This window comes from Carcharhinus amblyrhynchos, chromosome 17 (assembly GCF_965287045.1).
Source record: "Carcharhinus amblyrhynchos chromosome 17, sCarAmb.v2.hapA, whole genome shotgun sequence".
In the NCBI taxonomy this organism is placed as follows: Eukaryota; Metazoa; Chordata; class Chondrichthyes; order Carcharhiniformes; family Carcharhinidae; genus Carcharhinus; species Carcharhinus amblyrhynchos.
Window position 1 is genome coordinate 36,056,596 of NC_137340.1, and position 25,991 is coordinate 36,082,586.

Sequence of the window (25,991 nt, forward strand, 5' to 3'; positions counted from 1 at the left end):
GGATCACAGAGAACAAGGAACCTGCTCAGTACGTCAGGTGAAAACAACTAGCCTGAACGTAAGTTTGCAGATCATTATAAGTTTCACATGCAGCTGGCTGGAAGTATTGCCAAGGATTTCCTATCAGCATCTGAAGCTTTGCTGAATTTCTCCCCTATGTGTATACTCACTGTTGCTGCTAACAATCTCCTTGGGACTGGAAGACTTTGGCTGGGCACAGTGCTCACACAGACAGTCTTTTCCATTGAACGTCACGCGGTCTCCCGCTGGAAAAGGGCGCCTGGAAAACAGGAAAACATAGTATTGTTGTCAATTACTGATTAGCAGTGGGCAGCTAAATGAATAAAGCTACTGGAGTCAAAATGTGCTGCTCAACAGAAATAAAAGAGGTGGCACGGTGGGACAGTGGTTAGCACTGCCATCTCACAGCACCAGGGGCTCAGGTTTGATTCCCGGCTAGGGTCACTTCTGATAGTGGAGTCTGCACATTCTCCCCAACTACGTGGGTTTCCTCTGGGTGCTCCTGTTTCCTCCTACAGGTTTGGTTGATTGGCCATGTTAAATTGACCCTTAAGGGAGATTAGCAAGGTAAATACATGGGGTTGTGGGGATAGGGCCTGGGTGGGATTGTTATCAGTGTAGGCTCTACAGACCAAATGGCCTCCTTCTGCACTGTAGGGATTCTATGACTATGAAATCTTCTCGTGCAGGATTTTGTCGGAACACAGTGTTGCCAAATGGCCTGCAGAGGTTTAACTTTTAATATGCTAAAAGATTTTCAATCAAACAAACCTGATTTTTGGCCAAAGTTGTTTTAAAGTGTGCTGGGATTTCCTGTGGCCAAGTTGGCTTGAAATGTATTAAAGGGCACAAGGTGGTGAGATGTCACGGCTTGTTCCCAAACAAAAGACCTGAAGAAGGTTGGTTATAGAACTTTTGGAGCTACTGTTTCCTTATACGGGCATTGGAATGTAGGCTTTGTGCAATCAGGCTGAAACATAATGGAGGGTCCCAATTCTCTGTACTGGCTCTGTTTGATTGGCCTAATCAAATGATGCAATCGGGTTCCCGATAAATTCATTAGCCGGTTGCCTAGGAACTTTTGGGGTACAAGGGTGTTAGCACAAAGAGCTTGTGTTCAAAACCCAGGATCAAGGCTCACAGAATAAGACAACATCTGGAAGAAGAGAAAGGCTGATATCCATGCAGCAACATCCTGGCTAGGTTTCACATGGAAATGCAAGTGGAAATCAACCTTCAGTTACGTAATTGATAAGTCAGTATTTAATTGATGCCTTGCAAGTGTTGACTATTGTCTAAATAGCTACAAATAAAGAAAATTGTATTTAAATATTTAAAGTCGACTTAGTGTCTTCATTCACTATTAGAGGTTAAAACACATAGGTTTGTGCAACAGTGGAATGCCTTGCCGCATGTAGCAGTTAAGATTGCACCTTGAAGGAAAGTTTGGATAAATATTTGAAGCAGATTGAAACAGGGCAAAGGGAAGGCAAAATGGCAGTGAAATTCATTTTAGATTACATTAGGATTGTAAAGCTCTATGGTTCTAAGTGTCAAGTCTATAAGATATAGGAGCAGAATTAGGCCAGTTGCATCTGTTCCACAATTCAATCATGATTGATAAGTTTCTGATAAACATAGGGCAGCATGGTAGCACAGTGGGTTGCATTGCTGCCTCACAGCTCCTGAGACCTGGGTTCGATTCCCAACTTGGGTCACTGTCTGTGTGGAGTTTGCACATTCTCCTCGTGTCTGCATGGGTTTCCTCTGGGTTTCCTCCCACACTCCAAAGATGTGCAGGTTAGGTTGATTGGCCATGCTAAAATTGCTCCTTAGTGTCCTGAGATGTGTAGGTTAGAGGGATTAGTGGGTAAATATGTAGGGGTATGGGGGTAGGGCCTGGGTGGGATTTTGGTCAGTGCAAACTTGATGGGCCAAATGGACTCTTTCTGCACTATAGGGTTTCTATGATTCTCAACCCCACTCTCCTGCTTTTTCCCCATATTTCTTGATCACTTTACCAATCACGAACCTATCTATCTCTGTCTTAAATGCACTCAATGACCTGACCTCCACAGTCTTTGGTGGTAAGGAATTCTATAGACTCACCACCCTCTGGCTGAAGAAATCTGGCTTGTGAGGTTTGCAGTTATTTTTCCCCTATCATATTTTTTCAGACATTGTACTTACTTGCAAATGGAGCAAACAAAGCATTTAGGGTGGTAGGTCTTTCCCAGCGCCGTGACTACCTCCCCCTCCACAAACTCTCCACAGCCCTGGCAACGCGTTCCGTACAGCCGTTGGTAGTCCAGGGTACAAAGGTAATCGCTGTTCTTCATGAAAAATCCACCTTTGGCCAAGTCGCAGCCACAAACTGCAAAGCAAATGCAAATAAAACGGATGTTAAATCTCTAAATCAACAATTTCAAACCAAGCAAACCCATATATGGGGCTCCAGTACGTAATCTGCCAGTCATTGTCCTGCACCTGAGTTTAGCTCCAGGTCAAAGTGATGAAAGCTCCTCTCACTGATAGCTGAGAGACAGCTGGCCACCACAAAACAACTTAAAATTTGGTAAATGTTTAGTTATTCTCATATCGGAGATTCTCATGGTTACAAAATAACCAGCAGCCTTAATGGCATAGCCACGTGGAACAGACTCCTGGAGAAGGTTCTTAATTTTGGGCTAATTGACCAATTTATAAGGGAGTTTAAATGAGATCTGTTGAGAAGGGGGAAATCAACAGTTACCAAGATACCAAGAGCAATGCTTTTCCCGATCTGAAGTTCCTTATGTAGCCGTAACAGTCTCACATATTTTACCAATACTTTACTGACTAACAGTCAGATCAGGCAAGTTTTACCGTCAATTAATGCTGTTGTTCTGCTAGTCTACTCCCATGTTAAAAAAGGTGCAGCGATGGCGAGGAATGAGTTTGTTTTACTCTAGGTGTCTGAATTGTTCACCACAATAGTTATTGATGAGCAGAGTAAACACCGTGCCTCACAGCGCCAAGGACCCGGGTTCAATTCCCTGCTTGGATCACTGTCTGTATGGGAGTCTGCACATTCTCTCCATGTCTGCATGGGTTTCCTCCCACAGTCCAAAAGACGTGCCTGTGAGGTGCAGTGGCCATGCTAAATTCTCCCTCAATGTACCCAAACACACGCCAGAGTGTGGCGACAAGGGGATTTTCACAGTAACTTCATTGCAGCTTGTGTAAGCCAAGTTGTGACACTAATAAATAAACTTTAAACTTATTAAGCAACAACAATTACATATTAATTACTTGAGCTGTTTTATTATAATGCCAGCGTAGCATGAAGTATGTCTTTCAGTTAAGAAAGTATTTATGGAATTCTGACACCATTGGCTGCATATGTTGGACTGCCTTTTATCTGACAGATGTTGGCTAATCTGTTTGTTATATATTTCCAGCATTTGTGGATACAGATTCAGAGGCCTGAACTGACTGAATCTGAAATCACACACAAGCAATGGTCTGTTTTATTTTAAACTCACACTGGATTCAGGGTAAGCCATTTTAGGACGGAGATGAGGAGACGAGGAGTGGTGAGCCTGTGGAATTCATTGCCACAGGAAGTAGTTGATACCAAAACACTGCATGCATTCAAAAGGTGGCTGGATATAGCACATGGGGCAAATGGGATCAAAGGTTATAGGGAAAAAGCAGGATTAGATTATTGAGTTGGACGATCAGCCATGATCATAATGAATGGCAGAGAATGTTCGAGGGGCCAAATGGCCTCCTCCTGCTCCTATCTTCTATGTTTCTGAAAATAAACCCCAAATTTAAAAACTATTAAATAAGCTCAATGGGAAAGCTGAGCATTCTTTTTGTTAGTGAATAATTTATTGTATAAAAGCACCATACGAATTTCAATATGCATCACAGATGATACTATAATTTTTTTTACACCAGTTGCAACATTAGATTTGTTATAAATGCTTAAGATTGGTTTTATTCTACAGTATATGTTTGCTAAGGTCTTTTCAGATGTCACATCAATGCAAAGTTACTTTAAATGATAACCATGTTGGTGTTGTGAGACTGCTTGCTGTGTTTACCCCAGTCCAACACTGGCACCTCCACATTATGTATGTTGGGGTATGCTCCTTTAAGAAAACAGGTAAGATGACCCGAGACTCGGGCTCCACCCTGGGTGAAGCTTGCCTATGATGTGGAGATGCCGGCGTTGGACTGGGATGAGCACAGAAAGAAGTCTCATAACACTAGGTTAAAGCCCAACAGGTTTATTTGGTAGCACAAGCTTTCAGATCTCGCTCTTTCTTCAGGTGAGTGAAGGAAGCTTGCCTTGCCAGTCCTGTGCTGTGTTAATAAACTGTTCCAGTTAGTTTCCTACCTCTGACCTTGTGGCCTCTTATTAGTCTCAGTATCAAATCTCAAACGTTACAGAGTGGGGCCCACTTTTCCTTGTTAAACGATGCTATGAGTAATGATCGATCACTAGGCTTCAGGCAAGAAATGGTCATGACTTTATAAGGTTAAGCAAACAATGTTAAGATAGTGTTTTAAATTTTTAATTCCACTGGCCTCAATACCATGAATTGTATTAATTGACAATTTTACCATATTTTGAGGCTTATTTTCATTAGCTGCGCACTTAAATCTGCCTGTAGCATGCTGTTATAATTTTAAAGCAATGCCTTCATCCTCAAAGAATGCCACTGGGAGAACATTTTAATGTGCCTGCACTAAAGAGAAACTTAGAAGGTAGGGTTGAAGGAAATGAAGCCTAACCTTTGGAAGATAGGTCCAATCTGGGCTTCTGAGGAAGTTGCTGCTTCTGCTTTAGCTGTTTCAGCAGCACAGAATAATGCCCGTATTCTGCTAACATTTCCATGGGTGCTAGCGAAACCAGGCATGACCTGCTGAAATGATAGACCGAGCAACTAAAACTTTTAAATGGATATAGTCTAAAGATAAACCTTGAAGATTTCAAGTGATAGGGCTGTGGTGGCTACCTTTGTCAGCTTGTTCCGCAATGGGACTGTCCTTGGGAAGGAAGATTGTTGATGCACTCCCTTGGAACAAATGGCTTCTGTGGTTTGTGTGGCTGGTTAGCTTATGTTTTGTCACTGGTGGAGGGCAACAGGTACCTGTTTCTGTCAATTCCCACAAACCCATTCCATATCTTATAGAACATGGTCAGTCTATTTTTCTCCATCTGCTGCAGTGATTCCCATTCAAAAGCTTTAATAAAAGATATGATGTGTATTTCCCATAGTGATTCATGCAGGATTGTGCCACAGGTTCAATCTTGTTTATATCTCTCACTACTTAAAGATCCCACTCAACTTTCAGACTTGTGGAACGGACACAAATGTTTGGTGGGCTAGAACTCCGATATATTTGTCGCAGTACCAAAGATTTCTCCTCAGAAGTGAAAGAACTCTGTTTGCTTTGGATGTTATCTGCTGAACGTGGAAGCATGGAATCTCTACAGTGTAGATGGAGGCCATTCAGTCCAAAGAGTCTGCACCAACTCTCTGACAAAGCAGGCCCCCATAACCCTGTGCATTTATCCCACAGACAGTGACCCAAAGTTAAAATTGAACCTGGGTCCTTGGTGTTGTGAGGCAGCAGTGCTAAACATTGTGTTGCCCACAACTCTTCTACTTGCATATATTTATGCATTTGGTCCAATACCCTCCTTGGCCTTCTACATCCACCCTGCTCAAGGATGTACCCTAAAAAAAAAGGGCTCTGGAAAAATCCATCTAATCTTCAGTGCAGCAAGTTCCGTGTCCAGGCGCAGGTCTTGGTCTCCCTCCTCCACTTTTCTTCTTGGCACAGGCTTTCTCCATTCTCACAGCCGATGACACAATCTTGAAGACAAGAGTTCTAATTATAAAGCTATCCTAAACTAACCATCATTCTCTCCATTAATTCTAAGAGAAGGGAACTAAAAGAGAGAAACCTGCATTCAAGCAAATTTAATGCTGAACTAGAATTGAGCAAAGTTTAATAAAAGCAAATTACTGCGGATGCTGGAATCTGACACCAAAAGAGCAAACGCTGGAAAATCTCAGCAAGTCTGGCAGTACCTGTAAAGAGGAAAAAGAGCTGACGTTTCAAGTCCCGATGACCCTTTGTCAAAGCTAGGGCAAAGTTTAATTCTGGACAATAGACAAAAGGGATTATATTTCAATAACTTAGAAAAGATGGTGCATTTCTGTAGAGAGGAGAAATAAGAGATATAGCTGTAGCTCTTACCTTTTCCTTAGCAATAACTTTTTTTTGCAAAGACACTTGTGATCAAATGTCACCCTAAATCTGAAAGCTGTGCAATTTGCAGAACAGCATCAAACAAAAAGTTGAGAGTCATTTAACATTAATCTAATTTCTGCAACGTGGAGATACACAACCTGGGGATTCAATGTGGCGGAGTGGTTAGCACTGGTGCCTCACAGCATCTGAGACCCGGGTTCCGTTCCAGCTTTAGGTGACTATGTGGAGTTTGCACATTCTCCCTGTATCTGCCTGGGTTTCCTCTGGGTGCTCCGGTTTCCTGCCACAATCCAAAGATGTGCAGTTAGATCGATTGGCCATGCTAAATTGCTCTGTGGTGTTCCAAGATGTGTAGGTTGGGGGATTGGGCGAAGATGGGATGCTCTATTGGAGAGTTGGTGTTGACTCGATGGGCTGAATGGCCTCCTTCTGTACTGCAGGAATCTATATGATATGAATGTTCCACCCCCCAAGGATCAGAGTAATATAATTCTTAGTTACACATACATTCTATCAATATGGAGTCAGCTGTGAATTCTTGGACAGGTAGTCTAAAGGGGTTTGGCAATATATGTGCGGAGATTTAGGCTGAATCTTCCAAAAGACAATCAGAGTTCTAGCTCATTTCTATCTCTAAAATATTATTATTATGACTTGATCAATGTGTTGCTGGGTGAAAATAACCAACATTCATACTTGGAAAATTGATATAACATTGCAATGCTACAAAAAGAAAGAACTTGTATTTATATAGCACCTTTCAAGACCTCAAGGTTCCCCCTGATATTCATTAACGGTAGTTCCACTGTTCACTGGCAATCTGCGATTTCAGTTACGAAACCTAATGCCCCCGATATCCATAGAACCATAAAATCCCTACAGTGCAGAAGGAAGCCATTTGGAGAATCGTGTCAGCACCAACTTTCCCTCCCAACCTTCCGCCCTTGCCCTATCTTTGAACCCCATGCATTTAGCATGGCCAATCCACCTAACCTACACATCTTTGGATTGTGGGAGGAAACCAGAGCACTCGAAGGAAATCCATGCAGACACAGGGAGAATGTGCAAATGTCTGTTCACCACAGACAGTCGTCCAAGGCCAGAATTGAACCCGGGTCCTTTTTACTATGCTCTATTTACCAGTGGTTAGATAGTCTGGGAAACATTAGCACAAACTTCACAAACTTTAGTTTGAAACAATCTTTTTGCAGGATTTCTATTAAATTATGTTTCCACGGTCACAGTGAAGATCCAAAGGTTAACCATGAATGCATGTCTACGCATACATCAACTAGTTAGCCTTTAACCCAGATTGGGTTTACTTCACATTTCCAACTCACCTTATTGTTCACCGAAGGCCATTTAGGAAAATTCCATCAGGTAATTTTTATTTTAAAGATACAAATTCTGGCCTTGATCAAAATCCTGAACCTACAGCACTGTGGTCATACCTTCATCACTGTATCAGTTCAAGAAAGTTGATCATCGCAACCTTGTCAAGGGCAATTAGAGATAAGCAATAAATGCTGACCATTCTATGAATGAATTTGAAAAATCCTCCCTCCCCACTTTGCCAGGCACAGCACTGTGAGAGCAATCCTAACATGCACTGTCTTTCCAGGCTACCCTGTACCTGAATCTGACGCATTATCCAACCCCCTCCTCCCCATCACAACTATCTCTGGTACGATTGGATTGTGCTCCAGGAAGCAGGGAAAGAATAACATGCACAACTTCAGGCCTCAGAGGCAGAGTTCACTGCAATCTCTAAGTGTTCTTTGGCTGCAGGTGAGAAAAGCAGCCAGGAGGTTTCAAGGTTCAAAGATCAGCCGGATCCCTGAAAAGGAAGGTGATCCGTTAAAGTAAGAAGTTCATTAATCTCACCAGGGCAGGAAAGGCAGCCAATCAGATTTTCACACCCAGCATAACCTTCACCCACTTGAAGCAACACTTGATTTTGATCTGATTTGATTTATTGTCACATGTATGAACAGACAGTGAAAAGTATTGTTTCTTGCGTGCTATACAGACAAAGCATACCGTTCATAGAGAAGGAAATGAGGGATTGTAGAATGTAGTGTTACAGTCATAGCTACGGTGTAGAGAAAAACCAATTTAGTGCAAGGTAAATCTAATCAAAAGTCTGATGGCAGAAGGGAAGAAGCTGTTCTTGAGTTGGCTGGTACGTGACCTCAGGCTTTTGTGTCTTTTTCCTGACGGAAGGAATTGGAAGAGGGAATATCTGGGGTGCATGGGGTGCATGTAATTATGCTGACTGCTTTGCCGAGGCAGTGGGAAGTGTAGTCAGAGTCAATGGATGGGAGGCTGATTTGCATGATGGATTGGACTACGTTCATGACCTTTTGTAGTTCCTTATGGTCCTGGGCAGACTAAGAGCCATACCCAAGCTGTGATACAACCAGAAAGAATGCTTTCTATGGTGCACCTGTAAAAGTTGGTGAGAGTCATAGTTGACATGTATAACCCGACCTTGACAGTGCACTCTGGTTAAGAAGCTGGTTGGGCTCCAGCTTGGCAACTTACACCAACCAGTTACTCTAACAGCAACAACTTTCACACACAATCTTAAATCACTTCCCCAACCTTACTAGGCTGATCCACCCTCACCCCCACGCCCACCCCACCTCACCCCCCACAACATCACTTATTTCAGTTGGTGTACACACTTTAAATGCTAGCCTTCCTCTTCAATCTTCCTACAGTACAAAATGATGTACAAAGTCCTCCAGAAGAGACCACCAGTAGCATTCTACTCTGGTCATGAGAGATGTCAAGGTTGGCAGCACATTGCCAACACCAGGGTGATGGCAAAATGCCTATAGTGTTGTGCTAGAATTTGGTAAGGTATCACACAGAAACAACATTCTGTCATCTTCCTAATCCCAGAGAGTGAGGCTATCATGCAGACATTTAATACTATTTGACTTGTTCCTACATTTGGCAGTTTTCAGCTCATTCACCATGTTAATTGCCTCTCAGCACTTGGATGATCATTTCCTCCCTCCTCTTGCCATTCTTTTACTCCAATGAGCAGCTTGCTTATATTTCAGTTTAAGATCTGATTTTGTAAACAATGTCGACAACCAGAATGCTAAGTGGATTTTCCACTTCGTGTTTCCAGGGTTTTCTGGTTCTATTTCAAATTTTTAGCATTTGCATTTTCTCCCTTTCTTGACGAAGGGCTGAACAATCGGAGCCAATATTTTTACCAGATTCCTTTACACTTCTTTCTGCAGAATGAAGGATTCAGGGTCAACCATTTAGTATGGAGATAAGGAGAAATTTCTTCACCCAAAGAGAGTGATGAACCTGTGCAATTCATTACCACAAGAAGTAGCTGATGCCAAAACACTAAATGTATTCAAGAGGCGGCTAGACAGATCAAAGGTTATGGGGAAAAAGCAAGATTAGGCTATTGAATTGGAAGATCAGCCATGATCATAATGAATAGCAGAGCAAGCTCGAAGGCTGAATGGCCTCTCCTGCTCCTATCTTTTATGTTTCTATGAGGTACCTCTAAAACCAATTACTGTCAATCTTTGGTAAATTCTCACCCTGACTCTCCAATTTAATGTTTCACAAGTCAACAAGTAAAAGCTGCAGCTGATGTCTTTCACATTTCTGCAGAATAGTTACAGTAAATGTGATGACGAGGCAGATATTATCATATCTGACCTACAGAGGTTATTGTTCTCTCTTTAGTCTTATCTAACCGAATGAAATAGATCTGAATTTCTTGAGTACAATCAAGCACATCCCACACAACAAAGAAATGCCATTGAAGAACTCTCCATTTGCTGAGAGGCTGGAGACAAAGCCCCCACTGGAAAAACGATTGATCCAGTGTCTCATTATCCAGCTGCATGACAGACATCGTGAAGAGAAACGTGATTGTTGGTGATGATGTTCTCTCCTCATCTCCCATCAAACACTGATCATGTTAGGCTCAGTAATAATGTCATGCAGAACCATTCAGCTTACTCTCGGGAAACAAAATAAATGAGAAATAATGTCAAAGGCTTCATTCAAATCTGTATTTTTCTCATTCATGATTTCCACAGATAATTCAATTGGATTATCTAATGGATCTTTCTGTCATGTGTACAGGGTCACATCCCTATTAACAAAAAAATGCAAACACCAGACCCTCAATGTTATAACAGAATGCTTTTAAGAATGGAGCACTGATTTTGTTTCAGGGGGATGTTTTATTCTCACCTTGATCCTATTTTCCACTTGAAAGGAAGAGGTGGTGAAACTAGATTCCTAATTCCCACCATCTTTCCACAACAAGCGAACCAGCTACCAGCAATAGCGCTGAGGACTTGTTCCTAAGATCTAGCCATGTCCCGAGCCAAGCTATTCCAACATGGCTACAATATTGGCATCTATACAGAAAAATTAAGAATTGCCCAGCTACGTCCTATCCATGTAAAAGCAGGACATATTCAACCTGACTGATTACTGCCCCGAGTCTACTCTCGGACATTAGCAAAGTGATGGAAGGGGTCATCAACAATCAAGCGATACTTACTCACCAAATCCTGTTCACTGACAGTCAGTTTCGGTTCTGCCAAGGCCACTCATTACATCCTTGATCAAAACATGGACAGAAGAGCTGAACTCAAGAACTGAGGTGAGAATAACTAACTCAAGATCAAGGTGGCAGGTAACCTAGGGTGGCAGCAAGGAGTCCTAGCTAAATTGGAGTCTACGGGAATCAGTAGCAAAACTCTCCATTGGCTGGAATCATACCGAGCACAAAGATATATGGTTAAGGTTGTTGGAAGTCAACTATCTCATCTCCAGGATATGATAGTAGGGGTTCTGTCATCATGAGGTGGGATGTTTGCTGATGACTGCATAATGTTTAGCACCATTCACAACTCCTCAGAAACCTAAACAATCCATGTCCATATGCAGTAAGACCTGGACAACATTCAGACTTGAGCTGAAACCTGGCAAGTAACATTCACACCGAGCAAGTGCCAGGCAATGACCATCGACATAGGAGAGCAATTAATCATCTCCCTTTGACATTCAATGCTACCATCACTGAATCCCCCACTGTGAACAACCCAGGGGTTATCATTTACCAGATACTGAAATGGGGATGGGGGGAGCTAGTCAAATAAATATTGTGGCTACAAGAAGTCAGAAGTTGGGAATTCTGCAGTGAATAACTCACTTCCTGATTCCCCAAAGTCTGTCCACCATCTAAAAGGCACAAGTCAGGAGTGTGATGGGATACCCACCACTTGCCTGGATGAGTGTAGCTTCAACAACACTCAAGAAGCTTCGCATCATCCAAAGCAGCCCAATTAATTCTACCATCATCTTAAACATTCACTGCATCCACACAATGGCAGTAATTGCATCACTTTCAAGAACACCGCAGCAACTCACCAAGGTTCCTTTGACAGCACCTTCCAACCCCACGATATCTACCACCTTGAAGAACAAGGGCAGCAGATGCCTGGGAAAACCACATCCTGAAAATTCCCCTCCCAGTCACGCATCATCCTGACTAGGGACTATATTAGCTGCTCCTTCTCTGTACTACACCACATGGTCTAAGCAGTTCAAGGAGGTGGTTCACCAACAACTTCTCAAGGGCAATTAAGGGCAATAAACATTGGCTGAGCCTGCCACACCCAGATTCTGTGAAAGGCTACTAAATCTTTTTTAAACATTAATCTAGATTCATAATGTGTGGCTAATGTTCAAACTAAAAGCAGGAGGGATCTTCACTAGCCAATGCAAAGCAGGTCCTGGGATATGGATAGCAAGGTCCACCTTCTGGCACAAAGCAGAAATCAGTCGAGCCAGTGCTTCTTAAAGGGATCCCTGGATTCTGCTCATAAAAGCAGCAAAGAAAGCCAACAGAATTTGCACATCATTTCCTGGCAGAAAAATCTTGCAATTATTTATCTGCAATGCGGTGAACAGTCATCTCACTTTACAAACAAACAGTATGATCTGAGGATGTCAATTTGGAGCAGAGATTATGCTGAGTCAGTCTTGAGCTGCGGTAGAGTTTGTGATAAGCCAAAAGATATCATGTGTACACGACAGTTAATGGATTCTGCTTCCCTCTGATTCAGATTTCTAACAGCCAGTTAGCAGATGCTAGCCATATATCTCAGAACAATATCAATGAGTTATTTCTATTTATTGAAGCAATCTAAAGAAAGATAAAAATAAAATATCAAGTATATGTGTCTGTTATAGTCTTCAATACTGTCAGACCCCAGCATCTCTCCATACTAAAGAATCCCCAATGTCCCCGGATCTTCAGCTGCTAGAAACCTGTCCATGTTCTCACAAACTCCTTTTCTGTCCTCAACTTTCTGTCACAATACTGCCAATCTGAATGCTCCCATACCCCTTCCTAGTCCTCCATAATTCCACCCAGGATTTAATCCCCCCACATCACAGGTCACTCCTCCACATGCTTGCTGACCCCAGTCAGACCCCAGCACCTCCCTCCCAGTTCTTCCTGATCTAAGGCTTGTACCCAATGCTCCCAGCCATTGGCAACTTTGCTCAGTGGTATTTTTAGAGAACCATTTTCCAAGGATCCCTGATCTTAGGCCATGTCTTAGTGCTCCTAGATCAGGAATGCCCTTCCAAGGCTCACCTTTGGCCCCACTCAAAGTATTACAAGACCAGAAGCTTACATTCAAATACTGCCAGATCCCAGACAGCTAATCAATGTTCCCAAACCCCAGGGTCACTCCCAACATTGATCCTTGATAATACACAACACCGTTGGTCATTTAAAACATCAACTCACTGAGTTATGCCTAGGGGTATCAGCTGGTATGTCATAAAATGTTCCAAATAGAATGCTTCTATTGTGTGCAAGATGCAACAATCCAGCCAACAAGGGCTGGGTTTTATAAATCAGGGCAAATCCGCCCTAACCCATCCCCCACGCGCCAACGGGTAGACGTGTAAGTATTTAATGGTCATTACTTTGTTCAAGGCATGGTGCCCAGGGCATTTACATGCCCTCTGCTGCAAACTTGCAGATGGATGATAAGGCCACAAGATCCAGCCCCATTCTTCATTACACATGAAAGTAGTATTTGCCAGGGGAAGGAAAGTCACCCCATGCCTCTTTGAATCTCGAGCCTAAAATTTACAACTAACATGTGAACTCATTGTACTCAGCTGTTATCAGCTATAGTTACAAGTAGCTGTATAATTTCCTGAATTGTCCTGGGAAATATTTACATTGCATTATTTAAGAGAAAGGGCGGGATAGGAGCTAAACCGTATAATCCTGTTCTATATAAAGTCTACAAGTGCTCAAGACTGTTAGAGATCTGAGAAGCATATTTCATAATTATCATGTTACACTATTCCAAATCCCAGCATTATATTAGAAAGGTAAGACTTTCTCAATGTTGTTAACATATCACCATTTATTGTTGATAAATGCACGATGGCACAGTGGTTAGTACCACTGCCTCACCGCATCAGCGTGTCGGGTTCAATTCCCGGCTTGGGTCACTGTCTGTGTGGAGCGTGCACATTTTCACTGTGTCTGCGTGGGTTTCTCCAGGTGCTCCTGTTTCCTCTTACACTCCAAGGATGTGCAGGTTAGGTTGATTAGCTGTGCTAAAAACAGTATAGCTTAGGGGGTTAGCAAGTTAAATACAGGGATAGGGCCTAAGCAGGAGAGTTGGTGTAGACCCAATGAGCCAATTGGCCTCACACTGCACTGTAGGGATTCTATGACTCTAAATATAGTTTTGCATTGTCCTTAGACAGATCACATTGCTTTTTGATTGTCGTTTAGCCTCTATTTAATTTATGCAATTGAAATCTGGGAATATGAAAGCAGAAAGAAGATCTAGTATGGGATTACTCAACAATGGGCCACGCTGACTACAGAGCAAGCTGAAAGTGGAAATGCACAAGTCAGATTTTTCAAACCAGACCACGGTACTGGATATTCTGGATATTCTTCCAAGTTAACTCTCTGGGCAGGTTGAAGAGCACAGCTGAAAACTTGAAAATTTCAGCACTTACCATGGATCGAAATGCTGCCTGTGGAAGACTTCTGTGTGAATTTACACTCCCAAATTTCACAAACAAACAGAATTTTGTTCCAGACAGATGTCAGCAAGCAACATCTCTCTCATGCTGTGTGAAATGTTTGAATGGAAACACCACAATGTGCTTTTACATTTAATAATATCCTGTACAGATTTCCTAAAGAACTGCACAAATAAGGGATCAAAAGAAGTTCAGGAAATACAGTTAAGCCTTTCCCAATTCTGCAACTGAAACAATGTACAAACTAAATTACTCAACAACTTAGAATAAAATGACACTTCAATTACATTTGAAAAGGCATATTTTTGGCTCAGAACTTTGGAAATGTCAGACCAGTTAGTGCTAATTGAAATAATGAAATACATCATGAGGCCTTACAATCCTGAATTTTGTAAGGTTCAACAGTTACACAGTGACATCCACTTAAATGTTTCAAAAGGACAGCTGGATACAGACAGGAAGGAAAAAGGGATAGAAAGATGCACCGATAGCATTCAATTAACTAGTATGGGAGGAGGCTTGTGTGGAACATATACACTGGCCTTGGCCAGTTAGATGGAAAGATCCAACGCTGTGCATTCAATTCGATATAATTCCATGTTACTAAGCTTTTACTTAATTATGTCAATGGTGAAGACTGCCTGACTGTACGCCGCAGGGACAGCACGGTGGCACAGTGGTTAGTATTGCTGCCTCACAATGCCAGGGACCCAGGTTCAGTTCTGGCCTTGGATCAGTGTCTGTATGGAGTTTGCACGTTCTTCTTGTGTGGATTTCCTCCAGGTGCTCCAGCTTTCTCCCACACTCTAAAGATGTGCCGTTTAGGTAGATTGGGCATGCTAAATTGCCTCTGAGTATTAGGGAGACAAGCAGGGTAAACCTGTGGGGTTAAATGGATAGGGTCTGGGCAGGATTGTTGTTGGTGCGGGCTCAAATGGACCAAATGGGATTCTATGATTCCAGGAGCGGCCTTTCCCGATGGTGCATAATAGGTTTAGGTGCAGAAGAAGCCTTTCAACCCATTGAGTCTGCATTGACACATAAAAGGTCCTGCCCTGCCCACCTAATCTCACTTGCCAGCACTTGGTCCATAATCTTGAATGTTATGGTGTGCCAAATACTCATCCAGGTACTTTTTAAAAGGATGTGAGGCATCCCGTCTCTACCACCCTCCCAGGCAGTGCATTCCAAACCGTCACCGCTCTGGGTAAAAACGATTTTCCTCAAATTCCCCCTAAACCTCCCACCCCCCACTTTTAACTTGTGTCTCCTCGTAACTGATCCTTCAACTAAGAGGAACAGTTGCTCCCTATCCACCCTGCCAATGCCCCTCATAATCTTGAGTACCTCAATTGAGTTGCCTCTCAGTTTTCTCTGCTCCAGAGAAAACCACCCAAGCCTATCCAAACTCTCTTTATAACTTAGATATTCCATCCAAGGCAACATCTTGGTGACTCTCTTCTACATCCTTTCCAGTGCGATCACATCCTTCCTGTGACCAGACTGCACACAGTACTCCAGTTGTGGTCTCACCAGAATTCTATACAACTCCAACACGATATCTCTGCTTTTCTAGTCTATATCCTGATTGATACAGGCAGGTATGCCATATGCCTTTTTCACCACCCTATTAACCAGTCTTTCCGCTTTCAGAGATCTATGGACAAACACACCAAAGTCCCTTTGTTCTTCAAAACTTCCCAGTGTCAGACTAAATAAATAAAGGACAGTGGCAACAGAAATCAGCTTGAATTACCACAAAGATGCTTCAGCTCCATATAAACATACATAGGGACTGGGAGCAGGAGTAGGCCACTCAGTCTGTAAGCTTTTCTAACTGCCTGGCATCTTTAATAATTGCTTCTAACATCTTCCCCATGAGAGATGTTTAGAAAGCAGGCCTGTAGTATCCTGCTTTCAGTTTCTCTACCTTCTTGAATAAACATTTGCTATTTTCCAATCTAATGGAACTTTCTCCTAAAAATCCCAAATCCAAATTGCCCAGCTTTCTTTTCCTGGCTATAACTGGCCAATGAACTGCAAACATTACATCCACAGTGTCAATCTGGGACATAATGGGGTGCACATGTTGAAACAACAAATGCAGTCAGCACGTTTCGTGACTGGGCAGAATTTTACCGGCATGTCTGCCTGGGGTTTGTACGGGCCCACCCAAGGCCAGAGGGTGTTGTTCTCTGAGCCTCGACTGCCTCCAGAATCGGGGCAGGTGTGCTTGCAAAATTCCAGCCTCTGTCTTTAGTAACACCTTGGGAAATTGAGAGTATTATTTCCCTCAATTTCAGGAGGACAATGGTGTCTAACAATTCATCACCTAAAAGCAATCTAGGAAGTTATCAGTGGAAAAGGATAAAAGCTCTTTTCAATAATCATTCACTGTTGCCTAAAATATTTAATTACATATATCTTTGTATCCTGCATGGCAACTGCCATGTTATTCACTGCCTATTAACATCAAGATTACATTCTCTTCTCTGTGATTAATTAAGAATAAGTATTTGCCTTTAGTTCGAATCCAAGTTAATAATTTCTTAAAACATTTTCTGGCATGAAATATTCAGTAGGCACTATGGATCACACACAAATCGAAGACTGGAAATATTATCTGTAGAAGCTATCACGGGCTGAAAAATACTGCCCAGGTTTCAAAAGTAAAAATCCTCAAGGACGCTGGTCCACAAGTCATTTCAGCTCTTTGTGATTTGCTTGCCTTCCCATTGGGGTTTATGATTCCCTGTAGATGGTGTTTGGGCAATTGTGCAGAATGGCTGGGGACTGTTACAGATAACATAACACCAGGAACGGCAAGTAAATTAAAGTCTGGTATACTTCAACAAATAGATCTTACTCAATTTGACAGCATCAGCTATTTGTGCAGTTCAATAAAACTGGTACTTTTTGTTCAAGGCTAAGACGGCCAAACATTTGTGTTTGGTTGGGTTTGGTGGTGGTGGTTGGGTGGTGGTGGGGGGAGAGATGCGGTGTGGGTTTGTAGGTGAATGCCAAAGCTGGCCTGAAACTGGAAGATTCCACTGCAAACAGGACAGGCTCTCACAGGCTATTGAGTTGAGTTTCGGATGGGTTGCTGCCTCGGGATTCACTCTCTTTATATTTTCTTTCTGTCTCAAACATGTGGTTGCTTTTGAAGGAGGTCAGGCTCTTTTTTATTTTGTTGTGCCAGATGCTTCCCCCAGGACTTGGGGGCGATGTAAAACTATCCAATCAAAATCTTCAAAGTGTCCTTATAACACTTCTCTTAACCACTCCAGTCTCGAACTCTCCATTGAAGATTTGCTTCAGTAAGCGAATGGCAAGAGTTCAGGCTACATAACTAGCCCAGCCATTGTTTCAAAATGGTGAGGATGCTTGGCATGACAATTCAGGTGAGCACCTCAGTATCAGGTATTCTGTCCTGTTATCTTTTTTTTCCCATTTATTCTTACATGGGATGCAGGCATTGCAGACAAGATCAGCATTTGTTGCCCATCCCCAATTGTCCTGGAACTAAGTGGCTTGTTGAGCCATGACGGAGGTTGAGGGGCAACCTGACATGGCAATGCTTGCTCATCATCAATATGGATGGCTCAAGAGATAAATGAACTTACCCGTTGCTGATATGTTGTGAAATCTCAGGCTTGATATTGGGCTTTCCACAAACAGGCTGGGACGTTACTTCAGGTTGCTTCATGCTGATTGTAAGGCTGAATTGTCACATGCATTGAAGAGCAAATCCATGCAACACTGTGGAACCAGCTCTGAACCAGTGGCCAGTGCATTATCATCGGCAAACAGGAAATTGAGAAGAATGATGAAAAGGAGGGATTGGTGGGGTAAGTATGTGGAGTTGTGGGGGTAGGGCAGGGGTGGGTCTAGGTAAGATGCTCTGTTGGAGAGTCAATGTAGACTCGATTGGCCGAATGGCCTCTTCCTGCACTGCAGAGATTCTACGATTCTATGTCATTTGAGACTTTGGTCTTTGCCTGGAATAGTCTGAGATTAAGCAGCTTCCTGACTCTGCAATGTCTAATTTTGATGCCAGGATCACCATCATGGAAGACATTGGAGAGCATGGCACAGGCTGAAGAGGGTTGGTGCTAACATGGAGACCTGTTTAACTCTATTAGTGCCTGGAAATAGATCAGAAGACACTGCAGCATCAGGGAATCATGCCATCAGTAAAACTATCAGTACAAAGTGATTTCGATCTATTTGTGCTGATTTCTGTGAAATAGACAGAAAACTTTAGTGTAAAGAGAGTGTAAAAAAGTTTTTTTTAAAATGATAGTCTAATCTGAACAAGGATTAAGAAATTATCTTTGTACAATTGGTTCACTAATGTTATTCATGTTTCCTTGTTCGAATCCTGGCTGGAATTCTCCAACTTTGCCTGTGGCCTGAATTCTCCAGTCTCACTGCTGTGAATGGAGATTGGCTGAGTGTCAAATTCTCCATTCTCACTGGCTGCAGTAGCAGGGACATTGGAGAATCCAAGCCCATTTGAGTTATATCCCATAATGCCCCAGTCACCTGTTACTTCTATCAGTAAGGGCATGGACACTGAAAATATACAAATGATTTGAGATACAAAGTAATTTTCTTGTCTTTGTTTTTAATCAAAAACTTAGCCAACTGTTTACATTATCTGAACAATGTTATGGTGGACCAACAGCCCAGAGGTCTTGACTTCTAATTACCTCAGAACAAGCTGTAAAATTGAATCCACTAAACCTGGAAAATGTATGGGCTAGCAACAAAAATGAAACATTTCACCGTCTGTCCACTAAATGCAAAAATTCACAAATGACCTGAAGGGAACTTAACAGTCCTCCAGAATTCCTAACTGAGATAGGATGATGTCTGATCACAAATCAAATTTTTAACTGACTCTCGCTGGAATTACATTTTAGTCTCTGCTTTTCTTTTGTCTCTCTTCAATGACCACATAGCAAAATCTAACAGCCTTCCATTCAACAATATCATCCCTAGTCCTCTGTTAATCCAATCTTAGGTGTCCATTCCTTCCCCAGTCTCTGCCCCTCTCCAAGCCCCCATTCTCCAGTCTCCATCACTCTCTGAGCCCCCATTTTGCAGTCTCCATTTCTGTCTGGGTCCCCATTCTCCAGTCTCCATTTCTCCCTGCTTCCAATTCCTGTTTCACTCGTGCTCTCACACTCAAAGGCCTCTGATTTCAGACTCCCCACTTTCTGCAACCCTTCCCTGATTTCAAAATCTACCCCCAGTTCCCCACTCTCCCCAGGCTGATCTCATTTAACTATAAGTACCAGCTCGAAGCTGCAGGCAATGCGTAGCATGGAAAAATTAATGCAGTTTAATTCCATTCCGATGCCAGGTTAAGAGTTAGTCATTGCTTACAGTGTTTCACAACAGTGTCTGTTGTTCATGTGAGTATGTCGTGACTGCAGATTCAGATCACTGATCTCCCAGGCTGCTGGGAGGCAGCGCTCAGCATAGGAATCCCATATCCTGGAAAAATCTTGGTGTGTCTGGGAGGCTTTTTAACCTCATGTCCTGACCTGATCTGGCCTACATCTATCTATAGCTCATGCTGTCCTTTCTTTTGACTCTCAATGTCCCGGCAAATCCCTCAGTTGGGAAGCAAAAAGCAAATGTTAGAAAATGTTTGGAAAATTCAGCAGGTCTGGCAAGATAGGTCAAGAGAGAATCAGAGTTAACATTTTGCATCAAACATGGCTCTCCTTCAGTTGTGCAGCTGATACGTTTACCACTATTATGGCTTGGCAGAAAAGGTGGCCGTGTTAGTGTCAGCCGGGGAACAAACAAACACAAATGTACTCAAACATTTACACACATTTTCTACACGGCACAAGTCTGTGTACAGATGGATAAACCAGGCATTTGTGAAGGGAATGCTGATCACATGCCGAGTCAGGCAGCTGGTACATACCTCCAAGCCAAACCTCCAGCTGAGACAAACATTACAAATGGAAGTCAATATTTCTCTTTTCGTACGAAAGCAGATATGGGAGGCAGAAATTTTACATTTCCAGATTAGCTGTTATCACTTCTCCTCATTTAGAGATTAGTAAAATGACAGAACATGGTGATTCCTGTGTGTAATGTTTAAATAAGTAGCATTGTTAAAGCCAACAGCAGAGCAGCTCGAATGTTTCAGCTAGTTTTATACCAGCACGCTCTCAGTTTGACGTTCTGCCACACTTGCATTTGTGAGCAGGCCTAGCTGTGAATATTGTCAAATCCAGTTCCCTTATCCTGACAACAGACTTACACATATAGGAAAAAAATTGAGCCTGTTTTCCAGTAGGATAAAAAAAAATCCATAATGCATTTAAGGGAAGCTGGGTTAAGCATATGAAGGAGAAAGGAATGGATGTATTAATTTGTGTCACAAGTAGGCTTACATTAACACTGCATTGAAGTTATTGTGAAATTCTAGTCGCCACATTCCGGTGCCCGTTTGGGTACACTGGGGGAGAATTTAGCATGGCCAATGAACCTAACCAGCATGTTTTTGCACTGTGGGAGGAAGCCGGAGCACCCAGAGGAAACCCACACGGTGGGGGGGGGGGCAGACGCCACCTGAGGCTGGGAATCAAACCTGGGCACTGGGTGGCAGCAGTGCCACCCACATGTGTATGAAGGAGAAAGGAACGGACATATAGATTAAGGAGGATGGGAGGAGATTCACACGGAGATCGAATACCAACAATGATCAGTTGGGCCAAATGGCCTGTTTCTGCGCTGTAAATGGGATGCAACAATATGAACAGTGGAAGCCAGCTGAAGGAAATTGGTGTAATGGAATCCATCAAATCAGCACTCAATAAAACCACTTATACATGAAAGGATTGCAGCATGCTGCATATATACAGCTCTTCTGTGTAAATGGCAGGACTTGACAACCTATACTTCGAAATCAGCTATCAAATTAAGGGCTCTCTTTCTACCAAAAAGAACAATGAGTTATTTTTATGTAAATTGCTGATAGCCTAAATGGTTTCTGAGCAATAAAATGATTTCCTGGTCTTTGTGACTGGCAGGTTTACTTTGTGGCATTTATTGGTTTCATGAGATCACATATCAGGAAAAGGAGCTAAGCAATGCAAAGAAAAACACCTACCTGTCGTTGGAAGAGTCCACAAAATAGGACGGAGAGAAAAAAATCTCTTTGAAGGTAATGGGTTGGTTAAAAAAATTGCCTTAGTCTTACTACCATTGGGTGTCACCGTTCAGATTTGGAAAGTATAAACTTGATATTTAGAAACTAACTGTAAGCGGTTAAGCTATATCAGCATTCGAAGTTAAGACAAAGGAATAATTTTTTGTAACAGTACACACGGTTATGATTGACAAGATAAGAATTACACACATTAGCCATTCCTAAATGGCTCACAGCGCCAGGTTTGATTCCGGCCTTGGATGATTGTCTGTGCAGAGTCTGCACGTTCTCCCTGTGTCTGCGTGGGTTTCCTCCAGGTGCTCCACATTCCCCCCATAGTCCGAAAGACATGCTGGTTAAGTCCATTGGCCACGTTAAATTCTCCCTCAGTGCTAAATTCTCCCTGTGGCACCGGAGCGTGGCGACGAGGGGATTTTTACAGGAACTTCATTACAGTGTTAATGTAAGCCTAATTGTGACACTAATGAATAAACTTGTAACTACTTTCGGAATTTTCCATTTTTAATATGACAAGAAGGACAACTCTGCTGACTTCCCTCAGAAACATATATTCTTAATGATGCTTAATAATTGGCATGTTTCAGGCTTCAGAATCTCTGATCGTGTTGTTTTGTCATTGAGAAGAGTTTGGGATTGGGATTTGCAATGGACATTAGATTGAGATTGGATTTCTCTATTGTGGCTTTCACGTTTACATAGTTTTTAAGTATATCCTAAACTATATAATGATTTAAATCAACTCTTACTCAGGAAAGGAATGCATTGGCCACCAAAATGTAAGGGGAGTTAGCAACAGAACAAAAACACATATGGAAAACAAATGAAAGGATATATCTGACGTATGAAAATCATTATAATTTAAGAATGCATACATGAAAACTGTCAGTCTACTCAGCCCGTCATATTTGGCAGACCTTCTTTCACAATCTATTCTGTCCATTCTTTTGTATAAAAGTACAAAAAACAAAGAACATTATAGCACAGGAACAGGCCCTTCAGCCCATCAGATCTGTGCAGCGCATGACATCTTTCTAAACTAAAGACCATTTGCCTCCAAGCTGTATGCATCCCTCTATTCCTTGCCTGTATCTGTCAAGATGCTTCTTAAACATTGCTATTGTACGTGCTGCTACCATCTCCTCTGGCAGTGCATTCCAGGCACTTGCCATACTCTGTAAAAAAAAAACTTGGCTCTCACGTCTCTTTTAGATTTTCCCCCTTTTGCCTTAAACCTATGTCCCCTAGTAATAGACATTTCTACCCTGGGAAAAAGACTATTCCTCTCATAATTTTGTAAACTTCTATCAGTAATATTTTAACAACTCTTTTGTGACCTATTGCTTTCTTCTCAATGAATTGAAAGTTCAGAGTGTCTGTAAACCATGATATTACAATGCAATGTAACAAAACAACTATTCTCAGTATTTGTTTTTCTCAATTACAGTTCACTTTCCAAGTAGCCGGACTTGTTTCGAATGGGGGTTCATTCTCCCGGCCATAGGTGCAAAGTGAATTCCGATTAACAGAGGAAACAGAGAACAACTTTTCCAGTTGTTTGATCAGATATGGAACACAGTGGTGGTTCTCCTCTAACCTGGCTTTCCTGTTCCAACAGAACAATACTGTTTACTAATAATGGATTGAGATCTGCCAAGCAGCAGAAGGAGGGGCCAAAACAGCAGCTATTTTGCTCTTAATTCATTCTCGGCACATGGGTGTTGCTAACAAGGCTTTTATTGCCCAGTCTTAATTGCCCTTGAGAACTGCTGCAGTCTGTGTGGTAAAGGTGCTATCAGGGGGCACTAAAGCAGAGAGTTCTGGGATTTTGACCCAGCAACGCCCCTTAGTGTCAGGGAGGCCAGCAGGATAAATATATGGGGATAGTGTCTGGGTGGAATTGTTGTTGATACAGGCTCGATAGGCCAGAAGGTCTCCTTCTGCGCTATAGGTTTTTATGATTCTATGAATGCAGGACAGATGAAATATTGCCACGGGTTGTATGCGACTTGGAGGAGAACATTGAGGGGACAGTGTTCCCATGCACCGACTGCCCTCATCCTTCTCAGTAATAGATGTTGTGGTCAGGGTTTGGGAGGTGTATGACATACTGCTTCAGTATGTTGTTACAGCCTTAGAGCTGTAGGTATTCTGGGACAGTTGAATGCTAGTCGCTTATTTGAAATGATATTTTAATTGCTGGTTGGTACCACAGCAGTTACATGGAGGGATTTTGGACTGACTTTATGTGGCAGTCAAACTCCTGCCTAACTGTGACTAATTCATAAAAGAAACTATTGGATTATTCATTGCAGATCAGAAAGACTGTTGGATTTGTTGGGAAAATATCCTACCAAGGAAGCCAATGGTGGAAGAATTTGGTGCTTACACTGACTAAGCAAATGGGAATGAGTTTCCCACAGTACAACACAAGGAGCCAAGACCAAGAAGGCTATTGTTATTTACTGAGCAGCAGGGACAAAGTCCATCAGAAAGTCATTGGAGAACCCACAATGTGCAGTGGTCACGCAGGGGATGAATGGTGGTCAATGAGGGCAGAGGAGAGTTGATTGCAGAGGTTTGATTGAGGGGAAGACCAGGTTATATGAAGGTGGGGGTTAATGAGGAGGATAGGAAAGAGAGTCAATAGGACAGGAGGGGTTTGATTGAAGGGGGAAGGTTAGTTGTGAGGGTGGGGTAATCAGGATTAGTTGGGAAGCGAGGGCTCAATCGAGGAAGGGGTAATTGATTGGATGGGCTGCTTATCCCAGAGACTAAGGGCACAGAAGGAGAGAGGAGATCTCAGTTGAAAGATCAGTGTTGGCATGGAGACATAAATTTGGAGGCATAGTGATTGGCGGAGATTAGAAGCTGTAGAGAAATTAGAACTCTCAGCCAGGGAGGGTTGGATGAGGGGTTGTCATAGTTTGGATGGGAATGGGGGTTGATGGCCTGATGTTGGGAGGGATTCGGGACTTGACACTGTGGAATGAGAAGTCAGACAGCTTGAGGAGCTGGTTGGTGTAAAAGTGCCTGATCAGGAGGCTCCTATGAAAGACATTTAGGTCCAGGAGTCGATGTCAGGGCATTCACCTCCTGAATCTACCGTCTTTGCTGTAATGAAGCCACTGGGTTTCCTGATTCTTGAGAAGTCCAATTGATAACAGTTAAAACTGAATGCCTGTCTGAGAATGAAGCCCCAACTCCTTGGAGCTGGTCGTCATCCACACACAGCTTCCAACCTCAGCTAAAGCTGGAAATGGCAGGCTGGCTCAGGAAATAGACTGTCAAACTAACACCCCCACCTTGCCTACCCCTCAAGAGTAGCCTTCGAGTAAAGCAAGGTTAAGGCTTCAGGATAACTGCACAGAATGAACAAAAGTAATTCATATCTCTACCCTAACATAGATTCTATGTTTAATTTTATATATTAATTGTCTATTCCTATGACCGCATGTAGAAAGAAAACTGCAATGTAAGCTTGGCAGAAGAGAGTAATTGGAATAGGACAAGCTGAGGAAGGTAGATTCCATCATACATGTGTGTACGTCAAGAATATAGAATGGAAAAGGCTGGTGAGGTACCAGCATCCTGATGAATCTCCTCTGCACCCCTTCCACTGCAATCACATCCTTCCTATGTGGCGACCAGAACAGCATACAGTACTCTAGCTGTGACCTCATCAAAATTCTACACAATTCCATCATTTTTAAAAACTTTTTATTTGGATATGCCAATCCCTAATTGTCCTTGAACTGAGGGCACTTGAGTAACCCACATTACTGTAGATCTGGAAACACATGTAGGCCAGACTGGGAAAGACTGACAGATTTCCTTCTTTGAATGACGTTAATGAACCAAAAGGGTTTCTTACGACAATTGAGAATGCTTTCTTGGTCATCATTAGACACTTCAATCCAGATTTTTATCGAATTCAAATTCCACCTTCTGCCAGGCTGGAATTTGAACCTGAGTCCCCAGGGTCTCTGGATTACTGGATAATGATAATACCACAATATCACCACCTCCCCACCAATGGGAGTAAGTTAATTTAATCACTGATCGTGACAGCACAATCTGTATTACAATGCTAATCACAAACCTCCCCACAGCATGAATCACCTATCCACCAACTTCAGTACATAATGTGCTTATTCCAAAGCAATGGGGAAAATAATCTAATTCCTAGTTACAAGTGACTTAGTGCTTTAGTTTGAAAGCAGCTCCTACTGATATATATTTCCCTTAGCTTTCTAAATTTATCAATAGTGTAGATGCAAGGAAGAAAACACACTAGACTTGCACATATCTTGTGCTAAAGTTAGCAAGTGCAAGGAAATGATGGCTTTCTAAGAATAATACTTAGTGATTGTGCACCACATAAGTCAAATATATATTTGAGGTTTTCTTG

The 25,991-nt window shown here is 42.4% G+C and overlaps 1 protein-coding gene across 10 annotated transcripts in view; it reads right to left on the reverse strand.

Annotated features, from left to right (window-relative positions):
- Nucleotides 1-25,991, reverse strand: part of ablim1b (actin binding LIM protein 1b) — a 385,473-nt gene that overhangs the window by 144,559 nt on the left and 214,923 nt on the right. For all 10 annotated transcript variants that reach the window (XM_080205827.1, XM_080205823.1, XM_080205821.1 and 7 more), the window contains exons 3-4: nucleotides 2,212-2,395; nucleotides 171-280 (exon numbers count right to left, since the gene is read on the reverse strand). In XM_080205827.1, the coding sequence (XP_080061953.1) occupies nucleotides 171-280; nucleotides 2,212-2,395 (294 nt within the window). The remainder of the gene's footprint in view (nucleotides 1-170; nucleotides 281-2,211; nucleotides 2,396-25,991) is intronic.